General features: G+C 35.3%; 2 protein-coding genes across 5 annotated transcripts in view; both read right to left on the minus strand.

Annotated features, from left to right (window-relative positions):
- Window positions 1-1,609: 1,609 nt before the first annotated feature.
- arl6 (ARF like GTPase 6) lies at window positions 1,610-8,977 on the minus strand. 2 transcript variants are annotated; one of them, XM_084099241.1, is made up of 8 exons: window positions 8,767-8,977; window positions 6,684-6,829; window positions 6,510-6,571; window positions 6,325-6,393; window positions 6,113-6,207; window positions 5,853-5,982; window positions 3,991-4,046; window positions 1,610-3,400 (listed from the first exon to the last, which is right to left on the minus strand). In XM_084099241.1, the coding sequence occupies exons 2-8, from the start codon at window positions 6,804-6,806 to the stop codon at window positions 3,375-3,377; spliced, it is 561 nt and encodes a 186-aa protein (XP_083955367.1). In that variant the 5' UTR covers window positions 6,807-6,829; window positions 8,767-8,977; the 3' UTR covers window positions 1,610-3,374. The 2 variants fall into 2 exon arrangements, with proteins under 2 accessions (XP_083955367.1, XP_083955368.1); XM_084099242.1 differs by having other exon boundaries at window positions 8,639-8,768.
- Window positions 8,978-11,589: 2,612 nt separating this feature from the next.
- The window catches only part of epha6 (eph receptor A6), a gene marked incomplete at its 3' end in the record, with an annotated part of 149,676 nt that continues 141,341 nt past the window's right edge, over window positions 11,590-19,924 (minus strand). The window contains exons 10-18 of one of the 3 annotated variants that reach the window (XM_084098966.1): window positions 19,749-19,874; window positions 19,096-19,281; window positions 17,864-17,925; window positions 15,334-15,543; window positions 14,773-14,937; window positions 13,555-13,748; window positions 13,172-13,321; window positions 12,319-12,427; window positions 11,590-12,064 (exon numbers count right to left, since the gene is read on the minus strand). In XM_084098966.1, the coding sequence (XP_083955092.1) occupies window positions 12,029-12,064; window positions 12,319-12,427; window positions 13,172-13,321; window positions 13,555-13,748; window positions 14,773-14,937; window positions 15,334-15,543; window positions 17,864-17,925; window positions 19,096-19,281; window positions 19,749-19,874 (1,238 nt within the window). Of the gene's footprint in view, window positions 12,065-12,312; window positions 12,428-13,171; window positions 13,322-13,554; window positions 13,749-14,772; window positions 14,938-15,333; window positions 15,544-17,863; window positions 17,926-19,095; window positions 19,282-19,748; window positions 19,875-19,924 lie in introns of those variants that run through there. The other 2 variants (XM_084098967.1, XM_084098968.1) reach the window with 2 other exon arrangements.

Genomic DNA, 19,924 nt, shown 5'->3' on the forward strand with positions numbered 1-19,924 from the left:
TACTACAACAATGTCCATAGAGGTGATAAAAGGTATGATCTTCAAAATGCAACTCGGGTGATACATTTGTGAAAGAAACATTACCTTCATACATGTTTTTCTTTTAAAAAATTAAGTTAAATGAATTTATATTGTGTATATTTCAGCAGTTGTTTAACTACCTGTTGTGGCTTTCAAAAGTGAATTACAGAGTAGACTGATGCTGCCACCTAGCGGTAGAAAGTAGCTGCAGTGAGATTGGGTGCTAATTTCAGTTGTCCGTCTGTAATACGTCTATCGTTCATTGGAAAGTTCGAAAAAAACAGAGACTACAGCCTTCTGTTCAGGGACCGTAGCTGGAGCAGCGGAGAAAACCCGGTATTTACACAGAGAGATGGAAAGTGGCAAGCAACGGGCACTTACAGGGTCCCGCATCAGCGTCACGTCTGTTACGCATGGCTAAACGAGACGATCTGAATCTGCACTGTTTTTTTTATCTGCTGTCACTTCTTCTCGGGGATCTGCTGCACAGACTGTCTCTGGTGCTGTCCCTATAGCACCAGACGCTGATGGAAATACAGCATTTTCCCATTGAAGTTAGATGAGAGAGAGAGAGAGAGAGAGAGAGAGAGAGAGAGAGAGAGAGAGAGAGAGAGAGAGAGAGAGAGAGAGAGAGAGAGAGAGAGAGAGAAAAGAACATTCTGTCGTCATTTACACTCAAGTTATCTCAAGCCTGTGACTTTCTTTCTTATGCGAAACACAAAAGAAGATATTTCGAAGAATGATAGTAACCAAAGTTATTTCTTTCATTATATCGAATAAAGAAAAACAAACAAAACACTGGGACATTTCTCAAAATATCTTCTTTTGTGTTCCACAAGAAAAAAAAAAAAAAAGCCATAGAGGTTTGGAACGATACTAGAGTGAGTAAATGACAGAATTTACATTTTAGGGTGAACCATCCCTTTTTAAATGAACTTAGAATTAGCTTGACTACTAGGCAACATGGGCTTTGCAGTGCACAAACAGACAGCTTTGGTGGTTGGGAAGATTCATTCTTCTGCTCAGACGAATTCAACCTAAACTTTTGACGGAGAAAAACCAAAAGTAACTGCCCATATTGTGTCTAAAAAGTATGCTACTCATTATCTTTTTGTATACTGAACCACAGTAATATCACACTCGCGGTTGGCAACGCTCAAGTCATCCTCATAAACATAATTAAATGAGATGAAACTCCAGCTGAAGTCTCCAATGACAGCACAACGCCATTTGGCACCACTTTAGTTTTTCAGTGACTGGAAAAGACATAAATGTGTGCGATTCCATTAAAACGGCAGATGGCTCTATGATTAGATGAGATGCTGCCATTTTCAGTAGCCTACATATCTGTGCTGATGTTGTGGTTCTAATGAGCAAGGGCATTGGATTTTCCACAGCCATAATCATGGACATGGTTCAGCCACCCTATAACAGCTGTCCCTCACACAGTTGAGACTCAAAGAGCTCTGGCCAGACTGATTATTTAAAGAGGAAGAAGGATGAAGCTCTGTGCCACACTGGCATTGACTGGTCAGTTGACTACTGAAAAAAAAAGATTAGAGAGAGAGTTATATAGACAGAGAGAGACTCCCTTCATACAGAGACTAAGCCAGAGTTTCTGTTTATTCTTTAAACATTCTATTACAAGATCCCTTAGTGATGAATAAAAACAGCAAGAAAAAAAAAAAAAAACCTTGCTAAATATCAGTCAAATGTTTAGAAAATAAATTATTTTGTGAAAATGTATCATCTAGACAAAACACAGGACAAAAAATGCAGCAACAATTACTTTACATATACTCGAGAAATATAATAATATTGGAAAATAAATAACTCCAGAACAAAGAGGAAATGTTTCCTTTGTGACGGTTTGAAGTGTCATACTTTCTGAAAAAAACAAAAACAAAACAACACTGTCCATTGTAGGCAACATGTATGCAATGCATGAAAACATAAATCATAGCAAAATAGTGACAAATCAGCACTGCTATACATTACTACAGTAACAAGCTTTCACAATTTTACATTCCAGAGCAATGACATAAACACTGCACAGGAATGTTTTCTATCTATTGATAAACAAACATAGCTACGATATAAAATATTAGCCACTGTACTTTTCTGTCTGAGAAACAGTAAGTTTCTCAACAGAATTAGTCTACAGCATTGGCAGCCAAGAAGTGTAGTGTAAGTATTTAAAGTTTAAAATATGATGTACTTTGACAAATTTATTGCATATTATACATATTGTTGTGGAATATTTATGAAAGAAAATTCATCAAGAAAGAAGGTGCGATGACCTATGACCACTTTACAACTGATAACATCACAGCTCAGGTGATCAAAAGTGGCCAGCACAAGTATTCAAGTCATTTCAAAAAGATCGTATTTATGAGTTGAACGCACATGAACGCCACCACAAAGTCGTAAATACGAGTGGGAAGCTTGGGATTTTCTTTAATCTTTACGAATTGGGGACGTGTCAGTGAGAAATGTGGCGAAATACCACGATATTTATAGGTAATTAGCAGTGACATTGTCAGGCTTTTTTATTTACAACAAATTAAGCTAATTTCCTGCACAAAATATAATAGCATTGTAATTAAACAATATAATATAATGATAAATTTTACAGTGGCTTCAAAAATAAAAAATTTTTTTGTAGTTAATTAAGACACCGGCATCTTCCTCAGACGAAAGGTGAACGCACCGGATGTCGTAAATACGACTTCCCAACTCATAAATGGGAAGTCAAAATGTTTCGTGATTTGATCGCTCATTTGGAGGTAGTCAGAAATCCATTTGGCCATTTTGGCCACAATTGCATTTTTAGAGGAAATTCTAATCAGTTTTTATTAATCTGCCAATTAATCAATGCGCAAATAGGGTAAACTTCACTAGATTTAAAAAGGAAAATCTCGACTGACCACTTGCAATCAGAGGCCAGTTGCATATATACATATAGCCACTATGTTAAGATTGTGTCTTAATAACTAGTCTGACCAACTAGCAGGTAGTTAGGGGTAATCAATCTTACTTTTTGGATTCAAATTAGACTAATCTATACTCTTATGTAACTGACTTTTAAAACTTGAGAAAAAAAAGTTACTAATTAGATTACTAATTTATAAGACTAGTCTATGCAGTTTATGCAACCGGCCACTGATCAACTGAAACAGATGTTCATACCTAGTGCAAACATGGCCATATTCGAAGCCAAACAGTTTATTACTCTACCAATCTAACTGATTTTAAAGTCAGCATAGACAGTAGGTGCCCAGAGGTGAAGATCTGTTTTGTCTGGCTCCGCCATTGCAGCAGGTGACCATGAATCTTTCATTTTCAGGAGGGTTTTACGTTTTCATCGCTCTGATTTGATCTGTTAATGAGAAGGGGGAAAAAGGAAAAACAGAACAATGATTTAATTCTTTATACATTTTGATAACTATATAAATGATTCCGATGAGGGTGAGGCCCTGAATTCCTGGATTGATTGGGATAAACTACTGGGTAGAGGAAAACAGACGTCTGTGAACTTCATTTAATCGTTACTGACTTGACTGAATATTCAAATGCACCTCAAACAACAAGGAGAGGGGATCTGAAATAGTTGAGCATCAATTTGGGCTGTATCTCATCTTTGAGATATTTATATATAAAAGGATTATTTGCCTTTGAATTTCTCTCAAAAGGCCAAATTGAAATGTAAAAAGCTGCAAGAATAAATACAGTCCACAAGGGAAATCTACAATTAACTAAGAAATCACAACACATCTGCTAATTTCAACTGCAAGTACTTACTGTGCAATTTGTTCTATGGATGAAACGGAACACAAGAATGGAAATGGCATTGAACGTTTTAAATGGTACAGTTCTTTTGACACCCTTCTTAAACAGTATTTGAGCTTATCTCTGAAGAAACAAACAAATTAAAGACAAACAGAAAATCAGCATGGAATGTGCATTTACCTTGCAGCCAGTCTACACCCTCCTGAAGGCCTTCTCCTTTCACTGCATCGCTAGCACTGTAAAAGTTATTTATTTCATATCAATTTTATGTATGCTTTGTATATAAATAATATATTCACACGATTCCATTCAAAAGTTAGGGGTCAGTAAGATTTAAAAAAAAAGAAAAAAAAGAAAAGAAAAGGAAATTAATACTTTTTTTCAACAAGTACACGTTAAATTGAATTTAAAAAGTGCTGGTTACAATTTAGATCAAATAAATGCAGCCTTGGTGAGCACTGGAGACTTTCTAAATTATTAAAGGGATGGTTCAGAGTAAAATCAACCTAGGGGTCCTTTGCACCATGACCTCGAGCCAGACACCCCCCCCAGAAGCCTTTTTTCCCTTGATCGAACATTATTAAAGGAATAGTTCACTTTAAAATGAAAATTCTGTCATCATATACTCACCCTCATGTTGTTTCAAACCTGTATGAATTTCTTTCTTCTGCTGAACACAATGGAAGATATTTAGAAGAATGTCAGTAACCAGGCAGTTTTTGGGTCCCATTGACTTCCATAGTATATTTTTTTCCTACTATGGAAGTCAATGGGACCTAAAAACTGCCTGGTTACTGACATTCTTCTAAATATCTTCCATTGTGTTCAGCAGAAGAAAGAAATTCATACAGGTTTGAAACAACATGAGGGTGAGTATATGATGACAGAATTTTCATTTTAAAGTGAACTACTCCTTTAAGCTCTAACTTTAATAATATTCGATCAAGGGAAAAAAACCTTCTGGGGGGGTGTTTGGCTAGAGGTCATGGTGCAAAGGACCCTGGGTTGATTTTACTCTGAACCATCCCTTTAAAAAAATCTTACCGACCCCACATTTATATAATTAGCTTCTGCTTAGTCTCACACACACATACATAGTCACACACACACACACGCACTTCATGATTTATTGTGACTTTCCATAGACATAATGATTTTTATAGTGTTCAAACTGTACCCTCCCCCTAAACCTACCCATTACAGAAACCTTTCTGCATGTTTACATTTTCAAAAATCATCACTTAGTATAATTCATAAGCTGTTTTCCTCATGAGGACCAAAAAAATGTCCCCACAAGGACAAGGATTCTGGATAGTGCCATCTTTGTGGTTTTTTTGTCCCTATTTAATCCCTATAACGTAGGGTTTACCAGGACCACACACACACACACACGCACACACACACACACACACACACGCGCACACACCTCATCAGCTCTATTCGGTTGGGGCAGGTTTACCCTGAGGAGATCACAGATGTACTTTGTGATTGTGTTATTCCCATATGAATTGAACACGTCTGTAAAAACCTCACGCAACCTTTGTAAAAATTAAAAAGCAAATTGCCTACCCTGACTAGCACAGGGTTCCTCTGAGAAATCCAATTCTGTCCGGATATGAATGCTTGTCACTGTGGTATGTAAGACTTTTCCTCATTTATTATGACATTTATTGAATACTGTAACTAAAGCTAAATCTCTTAATGTGCTGCAGCCTGCCTGGTTTATTAGTTTGGTGATTTATGTACTTCAGACATCCCATCCAATGTACAAAGAAAATTAAATCAATAATAAGAGTCCCCTAATTGTGTAATGTAATTAAAGAGTTCCTTTAATTACATAATGTTAGACTTATATAAACCTTGTTAATTTTTACATGACCTTCCATTTCGCCCACATCCAGACAAAATAGACCCTTCGAACTGCAGACTTGCTGTTAATAACTAACTCAAACACTAAATCCTGTCCGAATAGTGCGTTGGACCTATACAAATTATTTCAATGCAAGCAGAAAATTCAAACTAATTATTTTTTGTTTTCTTACCAGATATGCCATGGTTTGTCCTTAATGTTTTCCAGACACAAGAGCTGAGAGACCTTTACTGCTGACAACGCATCCCTGAGGTCCATCTTGTTGGCGAAAAAGAGTATAGGTATCCTTCTGTGCTTAATATCTGAGTACACATCAGAAAAAAAAGAAAGAAAAAAAAACATTTATGGGTATTATGCTGCTTTTAATTCAGATTTGAAAATGATGACTAAAATATTGATAAATGAAACAGACAGACAGAAAGAAAGATATACCAGGGTGATTCAAAAGGGTATCCAATTCCTCTTTTGCCACCACCATTCTTAATTTATCTCCACTGTCAATCACAAAAATGATGGCCTGACCCTCCCTGAAAACAACATAACACAGAATAAACACAAACCACACAGATCGATTCCAAAGTGGGCGATGACACTCCATTAGCTCAGTAAACTTAATTAAACAAGCTTGAATAGGAGAAACTCACTTGTAATAGTGCTCCCACAGATTTCTGTACCTTCCCTGTCCTGACATGTCAAACACTGTGAAAGAAAGACTTTGGGGAGAGGAGGGAGTTACTGTTTTAGTAAGATTTTGAAAAAAGACAAATGGTTTTCAGAGACTAACCCCTCACACTATAAAGCTACATAGTTAGCTCTTTTAAATATTCACCTTGAGGTCCTAAACTTTTCTATGCTGAAGCCTATAGTTGGGACAATGTCTTGAGCCTGAGCCTGAAAGGGAAAAAAAAACTGTGAGCTCACATTCAAAACAGAAAACAAAGAAAAAGAGAAAGGAAAATACAAAAACATATATTTTGTGTGTACAGACAGGAGAGTAACATACATTGGATGGCTTTAGCTGGTTGATGATGGTAGTTTTTCCACTGTTGTCCAGACCTAAACACAGCACGTTCACTTCCTTCTTCTTCAGACCCAGCCACCCTGCAAGCTTATCAAAAAGCCCCATTTGCCTAGTTGGATGGGGCGCTTCTGGAAAGAGATAACATCAAAGACAAGCTCCATTAGATTATTCATTAGATGCATCCAGAGGCCGACAAACACTTGGGACAACAGAAACATCTCTTCTTTTTCACAGTCTACGTAGGACACCAACTGTTGAGGGGAGATCTCAGTAGCTCAAACGAAGAAGAAAAAAATATATAGACAGACAGACAGACAGATAGATATAGATAGACAGATAGATAGACAGACAGACAGACAGACAGACAGATAGATATAGATAGACAGATAGATAGACAGACAGACAGACAGACAGACAGATAGATATAGATAGACAGATAGATAGACAGACAGATAGATATAGATAGACAGATAGACAGACAGACAGACAGACAGACAGATAGATATAGATAGACAGATAGACAGACAGACAGACAGATAGATATAGATAGACAGATAGACAGACAGACAGACAGATAGATAGATAGATAGATACATTGATAAATCTGGGAGACTATTATGCTTGTCTCTTATGCTCACCAAGGCTGCAGTGCATTAATTTGATCCGAAATACATTTACTACAAAAATAACTGTTTTCTATTTTAACATATTTTAAAATGTAAATGTACATTCAACTTTTTGTGATGGCATAGCATAATTTTCAGCATCATTACTCTGATTTGGTGCTCAAGAAACATTTATTATTATTATTATTATCAATGTTAAAAACAGTTGTGCTGCTTAATATTTCCGTGGAACCTGTGATTGTTTTTCCCGATTATTTAATGAATGGAAAGTTCAAAAGAATGGCATTTGTTTGAAATAGAAATCTTTTGTGACATTATAAATGTATACATAAAATGTGTGTATTATTTTATGCAATTTATTTAATATATTTTAATTGAATATTTGTCATGTTATTTATTATATTTTAATTCATAATGTGTTGTGCAATAAACTCACTTAATATACATTTAAAATTCACTTAATATGCATAAATATATTTAGATTTTAGTTTTATATATATATAGTATAGACCTTGAATTGTAAACAGTTTAACAATAACACTGATTTGTTGTTTTAATAATAAAGGCTGTTATAATCTGAAAGTGTTTGTATTTGATGGAGATGGGGCACCGTTGGCTGTCAGCGGCCAGAGGTCTGATGAGAAAATAAGCTTGTTTGCTTCTTTTTTAATAATCCGATTTAAGTGAATTAACTTGAGCTGCGAGCAGACACACAGCTAACAAGCAAAATGCACATAAAATCTGCAGTAAATGAACCCAATTATTTACGTGCAACTATTAACGTTACTTTAATTTATTAACTTGGGATATTTATATCGTATCTTGAGTCTAAAGAAAACACCCACCTGTTGTGTATCGGTCTAAATGAAAATGACATTTAAGTCGCATAATAGCGTTAACGTTACACAATCCATTCATCAATGAGTCCACAGACAGCAGCGAAACTGGCACCGTTTTATCCGCATCTGTCACGGTGTCGCAGGTCAGAAACACATGAACGGACAAGAAGAGTAAAAGCGTAATCTACGAGAACAGCCTGTAATCCTCTCAGCTCATTAGCACACATGCTAGCGCTTAACATGTACGAGGAGGATGCTCAAATAATTCTGACATTTCTGTCTTCTGACGTTTGTTTAAACACTCAAATGCATACACATTAAGACAACACAAGGTTGACATATTTTCTTGTAATTCAAGGTTATTGTTTAACGTTACATATCCGTAGCGGACGACGGCTAACGTTAGCTGTCTGGCTGGCTAACCTGCTCTAACGTATAAGTCTGCTGTACATGGGAAGATTTTCTTTCTTACTTTTCTGCTCCGGCTCGGCTCAAGTGTTGTCTGCGTCTTGGTTTTGAAAAGTAATTTCGCATACAAAAATCTCAGTCATCTGATTGATGATGTGTGCATTGCAGATGCAGAGACGTAAAAACACTTACCTGGCGTCTTGAAAACTCTCACACGCGACACGCCGCTGCTAGGAGACCGATGACGCTCTTCGGCTCGAGTCGTGTTTACTTAATAGCGCCTTCCGATGGACAATGTCAGAACAGTGTTTTCTTTCTTTCTTTCTTTCTTTCTTTCTTTCTTTCTTTCTTTCTTTCTTTCTTTCTTTCTTTCTTTCTTTCTTTCTTTCTTTCTTTCTTTCTTTCTTTCAAGAAAATGCCTCCTTTCCCTACCTTTATTTTCTATTATATAAAAAAAGTACTTTTAAAACTATGATAATATAAAGTGATATAACCATACACTCATTCAGTGTTTACCGTGTGAGAATGGTTATTGTTTGCTATATTTCCCTACACCCAACAATTCAATTAGCTATAATAACACAAGACAGCGTTAGTGAAGAGTATGCAAGATTTTTGCAAGAGACAGCATTAGTTTCAAGAGTTTGAAAATAATATTTAATTTTGCGTATAGGATACATAAAATAGGAGCTGTTTAAATGAGCCTTAGCAAAACGACGAGCCTATAAGCAAATAGAGTGGAAGTGAAATTCATGATGATGTTCATGACTTTAAGAGGAAAAATGACAATTCTTATGCTGTACTGTACTATATCCATTGCTGGACATTATAGACAAATTAAACATATTAAAGTGTTTTAATAGAGTTTGTTTTCTTCCAAAATTATAAAAGTCCACAGGGCTAAAAGTTCTGATAGTTGAATAAATCCTCATTATTAAAAAGGTCAAGTTTGGTTTATTAAAATAAATGAATAAATGAATAAATGACTGTAACACAGAGCTTTCAGCTTAAAACAATGCTTGTCACACAACATGTAGTTATTAATGTGTATATACCCATCTTTGTTTCCAGTGCACATATACTTAGCAGACCAAAGCAACTCATATTTATCAAGGTGTATTGATTTGATCAGATTTCCCTTAACAAGAATTAGTTAATATTTTGATTAGCATTGATATATTTAATAATATTATTATTATTTTAAATAAATATATTTATGTTAAAATAGTTTTTCATGGTGTGCATTTTAATCATGATAATCTCAAACCATCATTTATAACGACACTATAAAAAAAGTTGCTGCCTTAAATTTTAAGTTAAAGCAATGTAAAAAAATGTTGTCATAACTTATCGATCATATAATTTTACAAATTAAGTTATGACAACGCTTTTACATACCTTTAACCCATCAAAATAAGTTAAGCAATTTTCATTAAAAAAAAAAGTTATACAAGAACTAATTTTTTAAGTCAGTTTAATGTCCTTTAAGTTGAAATGACTTAAACATCCAAGTTGATTGTACTTAAAAATTGAAGGCAGCAACTTGTTTTTAATACAGTGAGCCAACTATAGTTCAATATAGAAAGGGGTGGAGAGAGAATAAGAATTTTTGAAAACCAACATTACACTCATTATTGACAATTGTGTCACAGTTGAGTTTCAGCAGACATTTTGAAAAGGCTGTTGTTGTAAAAAATAGTAAAATCTGTTGTTACAACCTGTTCCAGTTGCTTTGTCAATTTAGGAAGATAACGGTTTACAACAATGGAAAGGAAAAATCTTTGTAGGCTGAGCATGCTGTTCAAATGAAAACTGTATTAGAAGTTTCCTTACAAATGACCTAACTAGTGTTACAACTAACTTGAATGTAGCATCTTTATGATTTCGTATTGTATTGGTAACAGTAACACTTTACAATAAGGTCTCATTTGTTAACATTATTTAATGCATTATCTGAACTAACAATGAGCAACGTGTGTTTTACAGCATTTATTAATCTTTATTAATGTTAGTTAATAAAATACTATTGTTCGTTGTGTATGTCATGTTAGTTCATAGTACATTCAGTAATGTTACAACATTTGATTTTAAAAACGTATTAAATGTTCAAATGAACATGAATGAAGATTACCAATTGCTGTAGATGTATTGATCATTGTTAGTTAATGTTAACTAATGTAGTTAACTAATGTTAACAAATTACAACTTATTGTCATGTTACCGTAACATTTTAGAAAGCAAACCCACAGTTCATATTTGCATTTTTTTGGATTGTGATACTCAAAACACAACACACAAATATATGTTATCATTTATTTTTACAAACATTCAACCTATATCACCTTTATCTCTCTGTACTCTTTATAAATTATAAAAAATAATGTACAATTAGTTTACTATGAACAATACATTATGACCTGATTACCCAGAGATTACCCTTGCCCTGCTTGAAGTAAGCACTCGGATCTCTTGCGCTTTTGACATTTGCACATTGCAACTTGAAGTTTGTCAAGTGGCCTCAGTGTCCCGAACATGTGTTCAGGTACAAAGAGCCTGTCAAAGAATGGGGGCATATATCAGCTACAGAACATGGTACGGTATTGTGCGTTTGTTTGTCTGGTGGAAGCGAAGGAGACTGCAAATGTGTATGTTGCCATTGAAGTTATGTGTGTATGTAGGCCTGCTGTGTTGGGAAAAAATGCTTGCCAACATGCAGAGTGCTATATTGTCATGCTCTCTATATGAGAACATTTTACTGCAACCCGTTACCTCAACGTTTCTCCACTGACAAAAGTTTCATAATCGCAAGGCAAACTGATAAAATATCAGAGGTGTCTATAGATACTGTACACCATAGCAGACTGAACAAATGTGTGCAGTTCTCAAATCTCGGTCTGAGTGGATTTGTATAAGTTTGTTCAATTTGACTGTGGTGCACAGGAGTAAGAAAATGGCTTACAGTCTTCTGAAAGGTCAGACTTTTACCACCTCGCCGACAGCCTGAGGAAGTCAATGGTTTTGTGTGGCTTTTTTTTTTTTTTTTTAAACAGAGCAAGATAAAGCTCTCACTTCCCTACCTTGGCTCTTTTCTTGGTTTTCTAAAGACTGCACATATTGCTTAGAAAATTAACTAAACAAAATGCAACCAAAAAAAGAAACAAATTCACATATACATATAAATATCAGGATAAATATCAGATGTGATAAACAATGTATAATAGCCATTTAAAGCTGAAGACATTCAACAGATCCATAGTCTCTCGTTTTAGAGGCTCAGGAAGAAGCTCGATGAATAAACCAGAAAAAATCTCTTAAGACACATAATTTAATACATTAAAATAGCAAATATACTATTCAAAGTTCTCCGATTTGGAGTCCAGTCAATCACAGAACTTGCAGGATGATTGACAGATGACATCTTCGTAACAATTAAATGGTGCCATTGTTCCATTGTTTACTGTGGTTCCTCTGGGTAAATGGTCCAATTTTCCTGTTACACACAGTTTACCAAGAAGACAAACAATTCATGACATTTAGCATGTTTCTTCAGGGTCTTTGAGATTGCTTTCTTATGTATGTGTTTCAACTGGAAATCTTCACTGGATTTTGATAGAAACTGAAGCTGTGGAGCACTTCTCATGACAGTCAGTCAGCCCAGACCTCGAGAGTGTGTGTGAGGTCTAGCGTTGCTGGGATAAGCGTTTGTATGAGTGTATGTGTATGTGTATATGTGTATTTTCATACATGGAAGCCATTCTGTTGAATGTGGAGGAACTGCAGTCGTAGTGCTTGTATGCTGCTCACTATCCTCCTCTGGTGGCCAATCAGAGACACTCCGATTCTTCTTACATCACTGTTTAGAAAACAATGAGGGTGAGACATTCGAAACTGGGTTACATAACTGGCAAGTTCATGAGATGATTATAAAGGGTGTGAATATGAAAAGTAATTTAATCCATTCAATGTTAGATCTACGCTACTGTCTAGTGTAGAGTGAGGGAGCTTAAAAGAGATAGTTTACCCAAAAATGAAAATTAGCCCATGATTTACTCACCCAGATGCGTACAGCCGTCTGCCGGAAGCTAGTTATTTTAGACGATAAAGTTTTAAATATAGATATTTTTCATACACGAACGCATCGCTTCACTTCAGAAGGCCTTTATAAACCCCCAGAGATGCGTGGAACACTTTAATCATGAATAGATGCACTTTGATGGACTTCCAAAGACATACAGCCATTCACTCCTATTATAAAGCTTGGAAGAGCCAGGACTTTTTTTTTAATATAACTCCAATTGTAATCGTCTGAAAGAAGAATGTCATATACACCGAGGATGGCTTCAGTGTGAGTAAATCTTGGGCTAATTTTCATTTTTGGGTGAACTATCCCTTTAATGAATATTAATTAGCTTCTTTTAGATTATTTACCTAGGCTAATCATTCATGTTAGCCGTTTATTATTATTACATATTATTATTGTAATCCCATAAAGCCTACTGCCTATTATAATACATGCATTTCTAAGGCTCATAAGACTGATTAGAAATATAATTTTACAATGTCCAAAGCTATGAACAGAACTCGCAGTAGCACTCACTCAATACTCATGGTGGTTATGGAATCCAGGGTTGTGTACCCTGCTGCTATGAAGTTGTTCTTGTATTGACTCATTTTAATGGAATCCAACCAATCACCGATGGATATGAAGAGAGGGTAGTCTGGCAAATCCTCAGGAGATTCCGGGAAGCTGTTTAAACATGCAACAGATTCTGTATGTGAAACAACAACAGTCTGGTACGCAAGGAAATAAAAAAAAAAAATCATTTACAGGCTTTTCCACGAGGCAAGAAACAACAGTCAAGTTTAATCAGAGTTTTCTGTAAGTAAATACTAACAATTTCAGTTTAAAATGGTAATTTCAATACTGGCACTTATTTTGATTGTAGTAAGCATTTTATAATGTTGTTGTGATCGTTCTACCTATTTACATCCTCCACCAGTGTGAGCAGGCTGCTGGGATTGCGGATCAGCTTGTCTAGGAAGCTGACCACGTCACTAAACTGAGGTCGTCGACTGCGTTCCTTCTGCCAGCAGAGAAGCATGAGCTGGTGCAGGGCCACGGGGCAGCCCATGGGCGCAGGGAGCCTGTAGCCCTCCTCTATAGACAGAATTACCTGCAGAAAGATACACAGAACCTTACTGGGATATAAATTCTACAAGTTCATTTTATGAATGCATTTTTTTTGGGTAGGCCATCAGAGGTCTAAAATACTTCAGCCAATTACTGGATCCCCCAATGTTTGGGTGTATAAAATAATAATTAGCGAGAACAGTAATGAATAAACTAAAGGCATAACACGGTTCCACATGTTATAATTGCACAGAATATGTGTTTTAAATTGAATTACAATTGGCCACATCCCAAGGGAAGATGATTTAAAATTGCAATTAAAACAAATATAATAAAAAATTCAGAGAAATCTAACAGGAAAAGGGATTCTGGGAGATGAAATATATTTTCAGATGTATTTTAAATATATTTAAAAAATATGTTATATATATATAAAAAATATGTTATATATATATATATATATATATATGAAGAGCCTGCAAAAAGTGCCATCTGAAATTTTCTTCTAGAATGATAATTTTTTATCAAGCTCGTATATTTAAGTTGTATTTAAATGAAAATTACCTGTAAATAGACGAGATTGATAAAAATGATCATTCTAGAGGAAAATTTCAGATGGCACTTAGAGGCTTTTGCATCTGAACTCTTCATATATATATATATATTTGAAAATGGCCAAATAAATACATTGCAAATACTAGATTCTGAAATATACTGTATTTGCATTGTTACATGTCATTTTCTCATTATATTTATATTGTTCAAAATATATTTTAGAAAATACATTTTGCATTTAACCAAAAAATGTATTTTAACACTGAAAATATATTTTCTGGCACAATTTGAAATATAACATAGCATTTGAAGGTTTAAATGATTAAACAACTTTGGCCTAATCTCCAAAAAAAAACAAAAAAAAACATCATCCACAACTTAATTCATATACAGTATATATATAAAGTCTAATAATGGTAAAAACAACAACAACAACAACAAAAAACACAACAACAACAACTGCCCGCCTGCCTAGAATTTAGTAATAAGAAAGAATAGCCCAAGTTACTCACATCTTGATTGGACATCTCCCAGTAGGGCCGTTCCCCATATGACATCACTTCCCACATGACAATACCGTAGCTCCAAGCATCACTGGCTGAGGAAAACTTTCTGTATGCAATTGCCTCCGGAGCAGTCCAGCGGATAGGGATTTTACCCCCCTGACAAAACAAAATCTTTTCTTTTCATGATAATAGCAAGCAGCCAATAGATTTGTGTGTATAGGCAATCAAAGGAGATGCAGATTGCTTGTTATGTAATGATGAGTCATAATTGAGTTTTGAAGCAACACACTCAGACCCCTGTATAAAAAAAGTTCAGAAGTATTCAGACTCATTTAGCATCTTATTATAAATCTAATTACTTAATCACTTCTCAGAATAAGCCCTTAATCTGGTGTTATACTGCTTAGATCAACCCAATCCCATTCAATAACACACAACAAGCAGAGTAGTGCTAAGCTCCAGAGATTTTGGATCAGCTTTGGCTGTCTAAGACGCACAGATTGTTATTAACTCTGAACAGTCCTGAATTTAAATGAACCAATATTGAAGTGGGTGTATGTGGCTTACTGTGGTGGTGTAAGCTGCCTCCGGGTCGTCCTCCAGCACCCTGGACAGACCGAAGTCCGACACTTTACACACCAGGTTGTCATCCACAAGAATATTTCGTGCTGCCAGGTCCCGGTGGACATAGCCGATGTCGGACAGGTACATCATACCGGAGGCAATGCCACGCAGCATACCAACCAGCTGGATCACGGTGAAGTGCCCGTCATGCTTCTACAAAAGGCAAGAAGAGGAGCCAAAGGATGGAAAAAAAAAGAGTTGGAGATGTCTATATTTTATCACATTGAACAAAAAACATATTCAACTTTCACCAGACCTGATTGCAAAAACCAAAAAGAACATTAGTTTTTGTTTGGGTAGTTAACGCATAAAATGTTCATTGGCCTTTTTTAAACATCAAAAAACAAAACTAAAAGGATTTTATAAATAGTATAAAAGACCATATAAAATAGGTGCGTTACAGTAGGTTCTGTGAATGGATTAAATCGCCATTTATCCTTGACTAGTTCATTTCAAATGGTTCTGTGGTGTGATAAATTGCCTTCTGAAAATCTAAATATTCCACGTAGTCTCTCAATAAAAGTTTGGTCATGTAATAACATGTAATAACTGGAGTTATGAACCGATAATGAAGAATCTTTTTCACAACTTTTCAAATGCTGAAACCAAATGATTTTCATGATGTTGGGTGTTATTTAAGGTGCGTTTGTGGTGGAATGTGGATGAAACAATAATGAAATACTTTCAACATTTTCCCTGCATTGCTGTTCAACACTGAACTGAATCCACTTAACTGAATTACTGAATCTAAAGCCTGGAACATACAGTGAACCATGTAGCCGATTCCTGAACAAATGACTTGTATTAGCAGGTTTGTTTAGTAAATCTAAAACAGAACCATTTAGTCTGATACACAAACATATGACTCTTATGAACTGGATATTTTTAGTCCATGACAAATTCTTAATCTGTATTTCTTCAAAAGAAATAAACTAACTATTAATATAACAGTTAAGAAACAGGAATCAGAAACAATTATCATACCTACTGTAGTAAAATAATAAGCAAAATGGCATATAGACCAGTGGTTCTCAACCTTTTTGACTCCAAGAGCTCACCCATCCAAAACAATTCAAAGGCCCCATGACGTTTCCAGTCATTTGTTATTCACTGGATAGCTGGCATAGTTAGAAAAATGTATTCAGCAATATTATTGATTTGACTGTACTGGGACTATTAGATGAGAACTGAGCTGAGCTGATACTGTTTTCTCCAGAAATACTTATAGTACTGAATACTGAATTGAACTAATTCCATAACTGATGAACTTTACAGTCATTGAACAGAAGTGAATAAACACTGAACTGGCCTCAGTGGAATCACTATTTTCTTTTTAGAGCTGCTTTACAGCATAATTGAACTATGTTTTTATCAGTGAATCATTATTTTCCCGTTTATCCCTGTAAAGCTGATTTGAAACAATCTCTATTGTATAAAGTGCTATACTTGTGACTTGACTTCACTTGACAAATGCTCATTGAGTTATGAGACTTTGGCTGCGTTCCAAATTCAGAGGCTGCATCCTTCGAAGGAATCGGACTTCGAAGGCAACGCTTTCAAAGGGCACGAAGGTCGGACCGAGCGTTGTTAAATGGGACGATCTAGCCTACAGAGGACTGTTCTTGTCTGCTAGCAACTCTGAAAGCTGCCGTTGATGAGCGGCAGTGATGTTTGTACTGGACTTTTTATATTCAACTGCCTAAAAACAAAACAGGGTTCAAAACCTGTCTAGATATGTTCACCTTGGTGCATTTATGTACATAATAAAGAGCATAAACTATTTAAACTCACATCTTGGTAAGATGCAAGTCATCATTTGAACTGCTTTATATATATATATATATATATTTTTTTTTTATTATTATTATTATTACATTTGTATCATTATATACATTAGACTATTCAAATTTTCAATTCAAGTTGAAACCCAATACGTACATTTAAAAGTGTTATCCGGCAATTTCTCTAAGAAAATCTGTCGTCATTGACGCGCGATGAATTCTGGGGTAGAGTAGAACACGAAGGATCCATCTGTTGTATTATTTATTGTGCTCGAAACGAAGGACGCATTTCAAGGCCGCATTTGAAGGACCCTTCGAATTGGGACAGCCTTCGTTGCACAGCGGTGAAGCAATCGGCCTTCGAATCAGATTTTATTCCTATAATGGCGCTTACAGTTATAGAAATCACACTTTTAAAATTAGGAACCTGGTTGCTAAAAAAAAAAGTTGTCGAAGAAATATCTTGATTTTTAGTAATTTTGTATTATTTTATTGCTTGTTTTGCCTTAGTTTGCTTTGGACCCCTGTTTAAGAACCACTGTTTTAAACTGTCACATTGCAGGACATGCAAATTTCCAAAAGCATTTCATATCAACTATACATCTGCTGGCAAATTACAAAATGCTCTTTGTAGTTAGCCGCTGTTTATGAGGAATGCTGTGTGTGGTATGCCATATTTCTATTGAATGTACCCTCAGAAAAGAGTCCAAGGAGCCATTCTCCATGTATTCCACCACTATCATCACAGGCCGACCTACAAAGAGGAAAAAAGGACACCTGTAAGTAATGGACTAAGTTACAGAGAAAGAAACAAACCCAAAAGTTCACCATCAGTACTTAGTTTCAATGAAATCAGTGATGCTGCTCTAAATCAGTGTATTATGCTACTATATAACGGATTGAATATCTAGTAGCATGGTAGTGAATGGTAGAATAGATGAAAGACATGATATAACACTAGACCCTCAGACTGAGAAAGTTGTTTTTTTCTGGCTCATTATGGAGGTTGAAGGCAGTTCGATGTGTGGGGTGAAATCATTGATTGTGTGCGTATCAGACAGAATCTGTGGGTGTAGCAAACTTAGCGGAGAAACATGTTTGTTTTTTTACAGAGAGAAAACAGCTTTTGGCTGATGATGATCCAAGTTATTCTGTAATCAGTTTCAATTTGTATCTTCCATCAGCAATACAAATCTTCCCAATTTCCGTATCTGTTTTATTTATGCATTGCCTGCCATGCGTTTCAGACACAGCTGTGTTTGCTGGAGTTGTATTAAACTCATGAATAAAGGGTATTACACTACAGTTAAAAAGCTTGGGGTCTGTAAGTTTTTTTTTTTTTTGAAAGAAATTTATACTTTTGTTCAGCAATAATTCATTAAATTGATCAGAAGTGACAGTAAATGCATTTAATGTTTTCTAATTGATTTCTATTTCAAATAAATGCTGTTGTTTTGAACTTTCTATTTATCAAATAATAGCTACTGAATCAGCATATTGGAATGATTTCTGAAAGTTAATATGAACCCGAAGACTGCACTTTTTTGATTTCAGTAAACTATACTTAATTTACTGTCTTTATCCAATTGATTTGTCCAATGCATACAGTATGAACTGACAAAACTAAGAAGTTATCTTAACTTTTGGGAGTAATTAAAAAAAGCCCATGCAAAATGTTTTTTACACATATTTTTCTTTAATATTACAAATAGAACATTATTGTTATTATTATTTTACATTGTAATAATATTACAATATATTAATGTTTTATTTATTTAAGATTTTTGATGGGGAAAAAATTCAGCCTATAAGAAACTTCTTTCAAAAACATTTTAAAAATCTTACGGACTCCAAACTTTTGAACAGTAGTGTATGTTATCAGTGACCATCTTCAGAATGCAAAAGAAGTCAGAAAGTTCCTTACTCTTCGTAACCACGCCCTCCAGCCTGATGATGTTAGGGTTATCAAACTGTCCCATGATGCTCGCCTCTCGCAGGAAGTCCCGTCTCTGACGTTCAGTGTATCCTCCCTTCAAAGTCTTTATAGCCACGGGAATTTCCTTTTTTCCTGGGATACGGAGACGGCCACTACACACCTCCCCAAACTCGCCTGCAGAACACACTAAAGTCCATACTCACTGTCGTAGTATTTAGGGTTACCGCTTGCACTTGTATATACTTATCCACTAGGTGGCAGTCAAACTATATCAAACAAACATGTTCACTTTTCAAAGGCTCTCCTTTTGACAATTATTTCCCACTGAATTATTTCCTACTTATCTCACAGAAGATTAGATTCTAATCATTTTGTCTTCTGAGAATAACAAAGTGATTTTTCAGAGAGACATTTAAGATCTTAACTGTGAAAATGATCTTAAATATATTTTAATTAGACACAAAAGAGAAACCAAAGCCAAGATCTAGAGACTAAAGGAGAGAAAGATGAATGAAGAAATCTGAAGCATTTTTTATTTATTTAATGACACATTTTCAGTTTAGATATGCTGCATAAATAGCTGGAGTGGATTATGGGCTGCTGAGGCACAGAGTGAAGTGAGTTGTAAAAAGAGCTCTGACCTGCTCCGATGACCCTTTCGATTCGGATACGAGATGGATCGATTTCCTTGGCAAACTCATGAACGGCCTGCGAAGGGTCCTCATAAGTGTCTGGGTCAATGTAAGTCTTTAATCCTGGGAATGGCACTATAAAAACAAGTCAAAGGTTGAAATCTGGATTTTTTTCTTTTTTGGAG

Source organism: Abramis brama (assembly GCF_963993115.1).
Source record: "Abramis brama genome assembly, chromosome: 2".
Lineage (NCBI taxonomy): Eukaryota > Metazoa > Chordata > Actinopteri > Cypriniformes > Leuciscidae > Abramis > Abramis brama.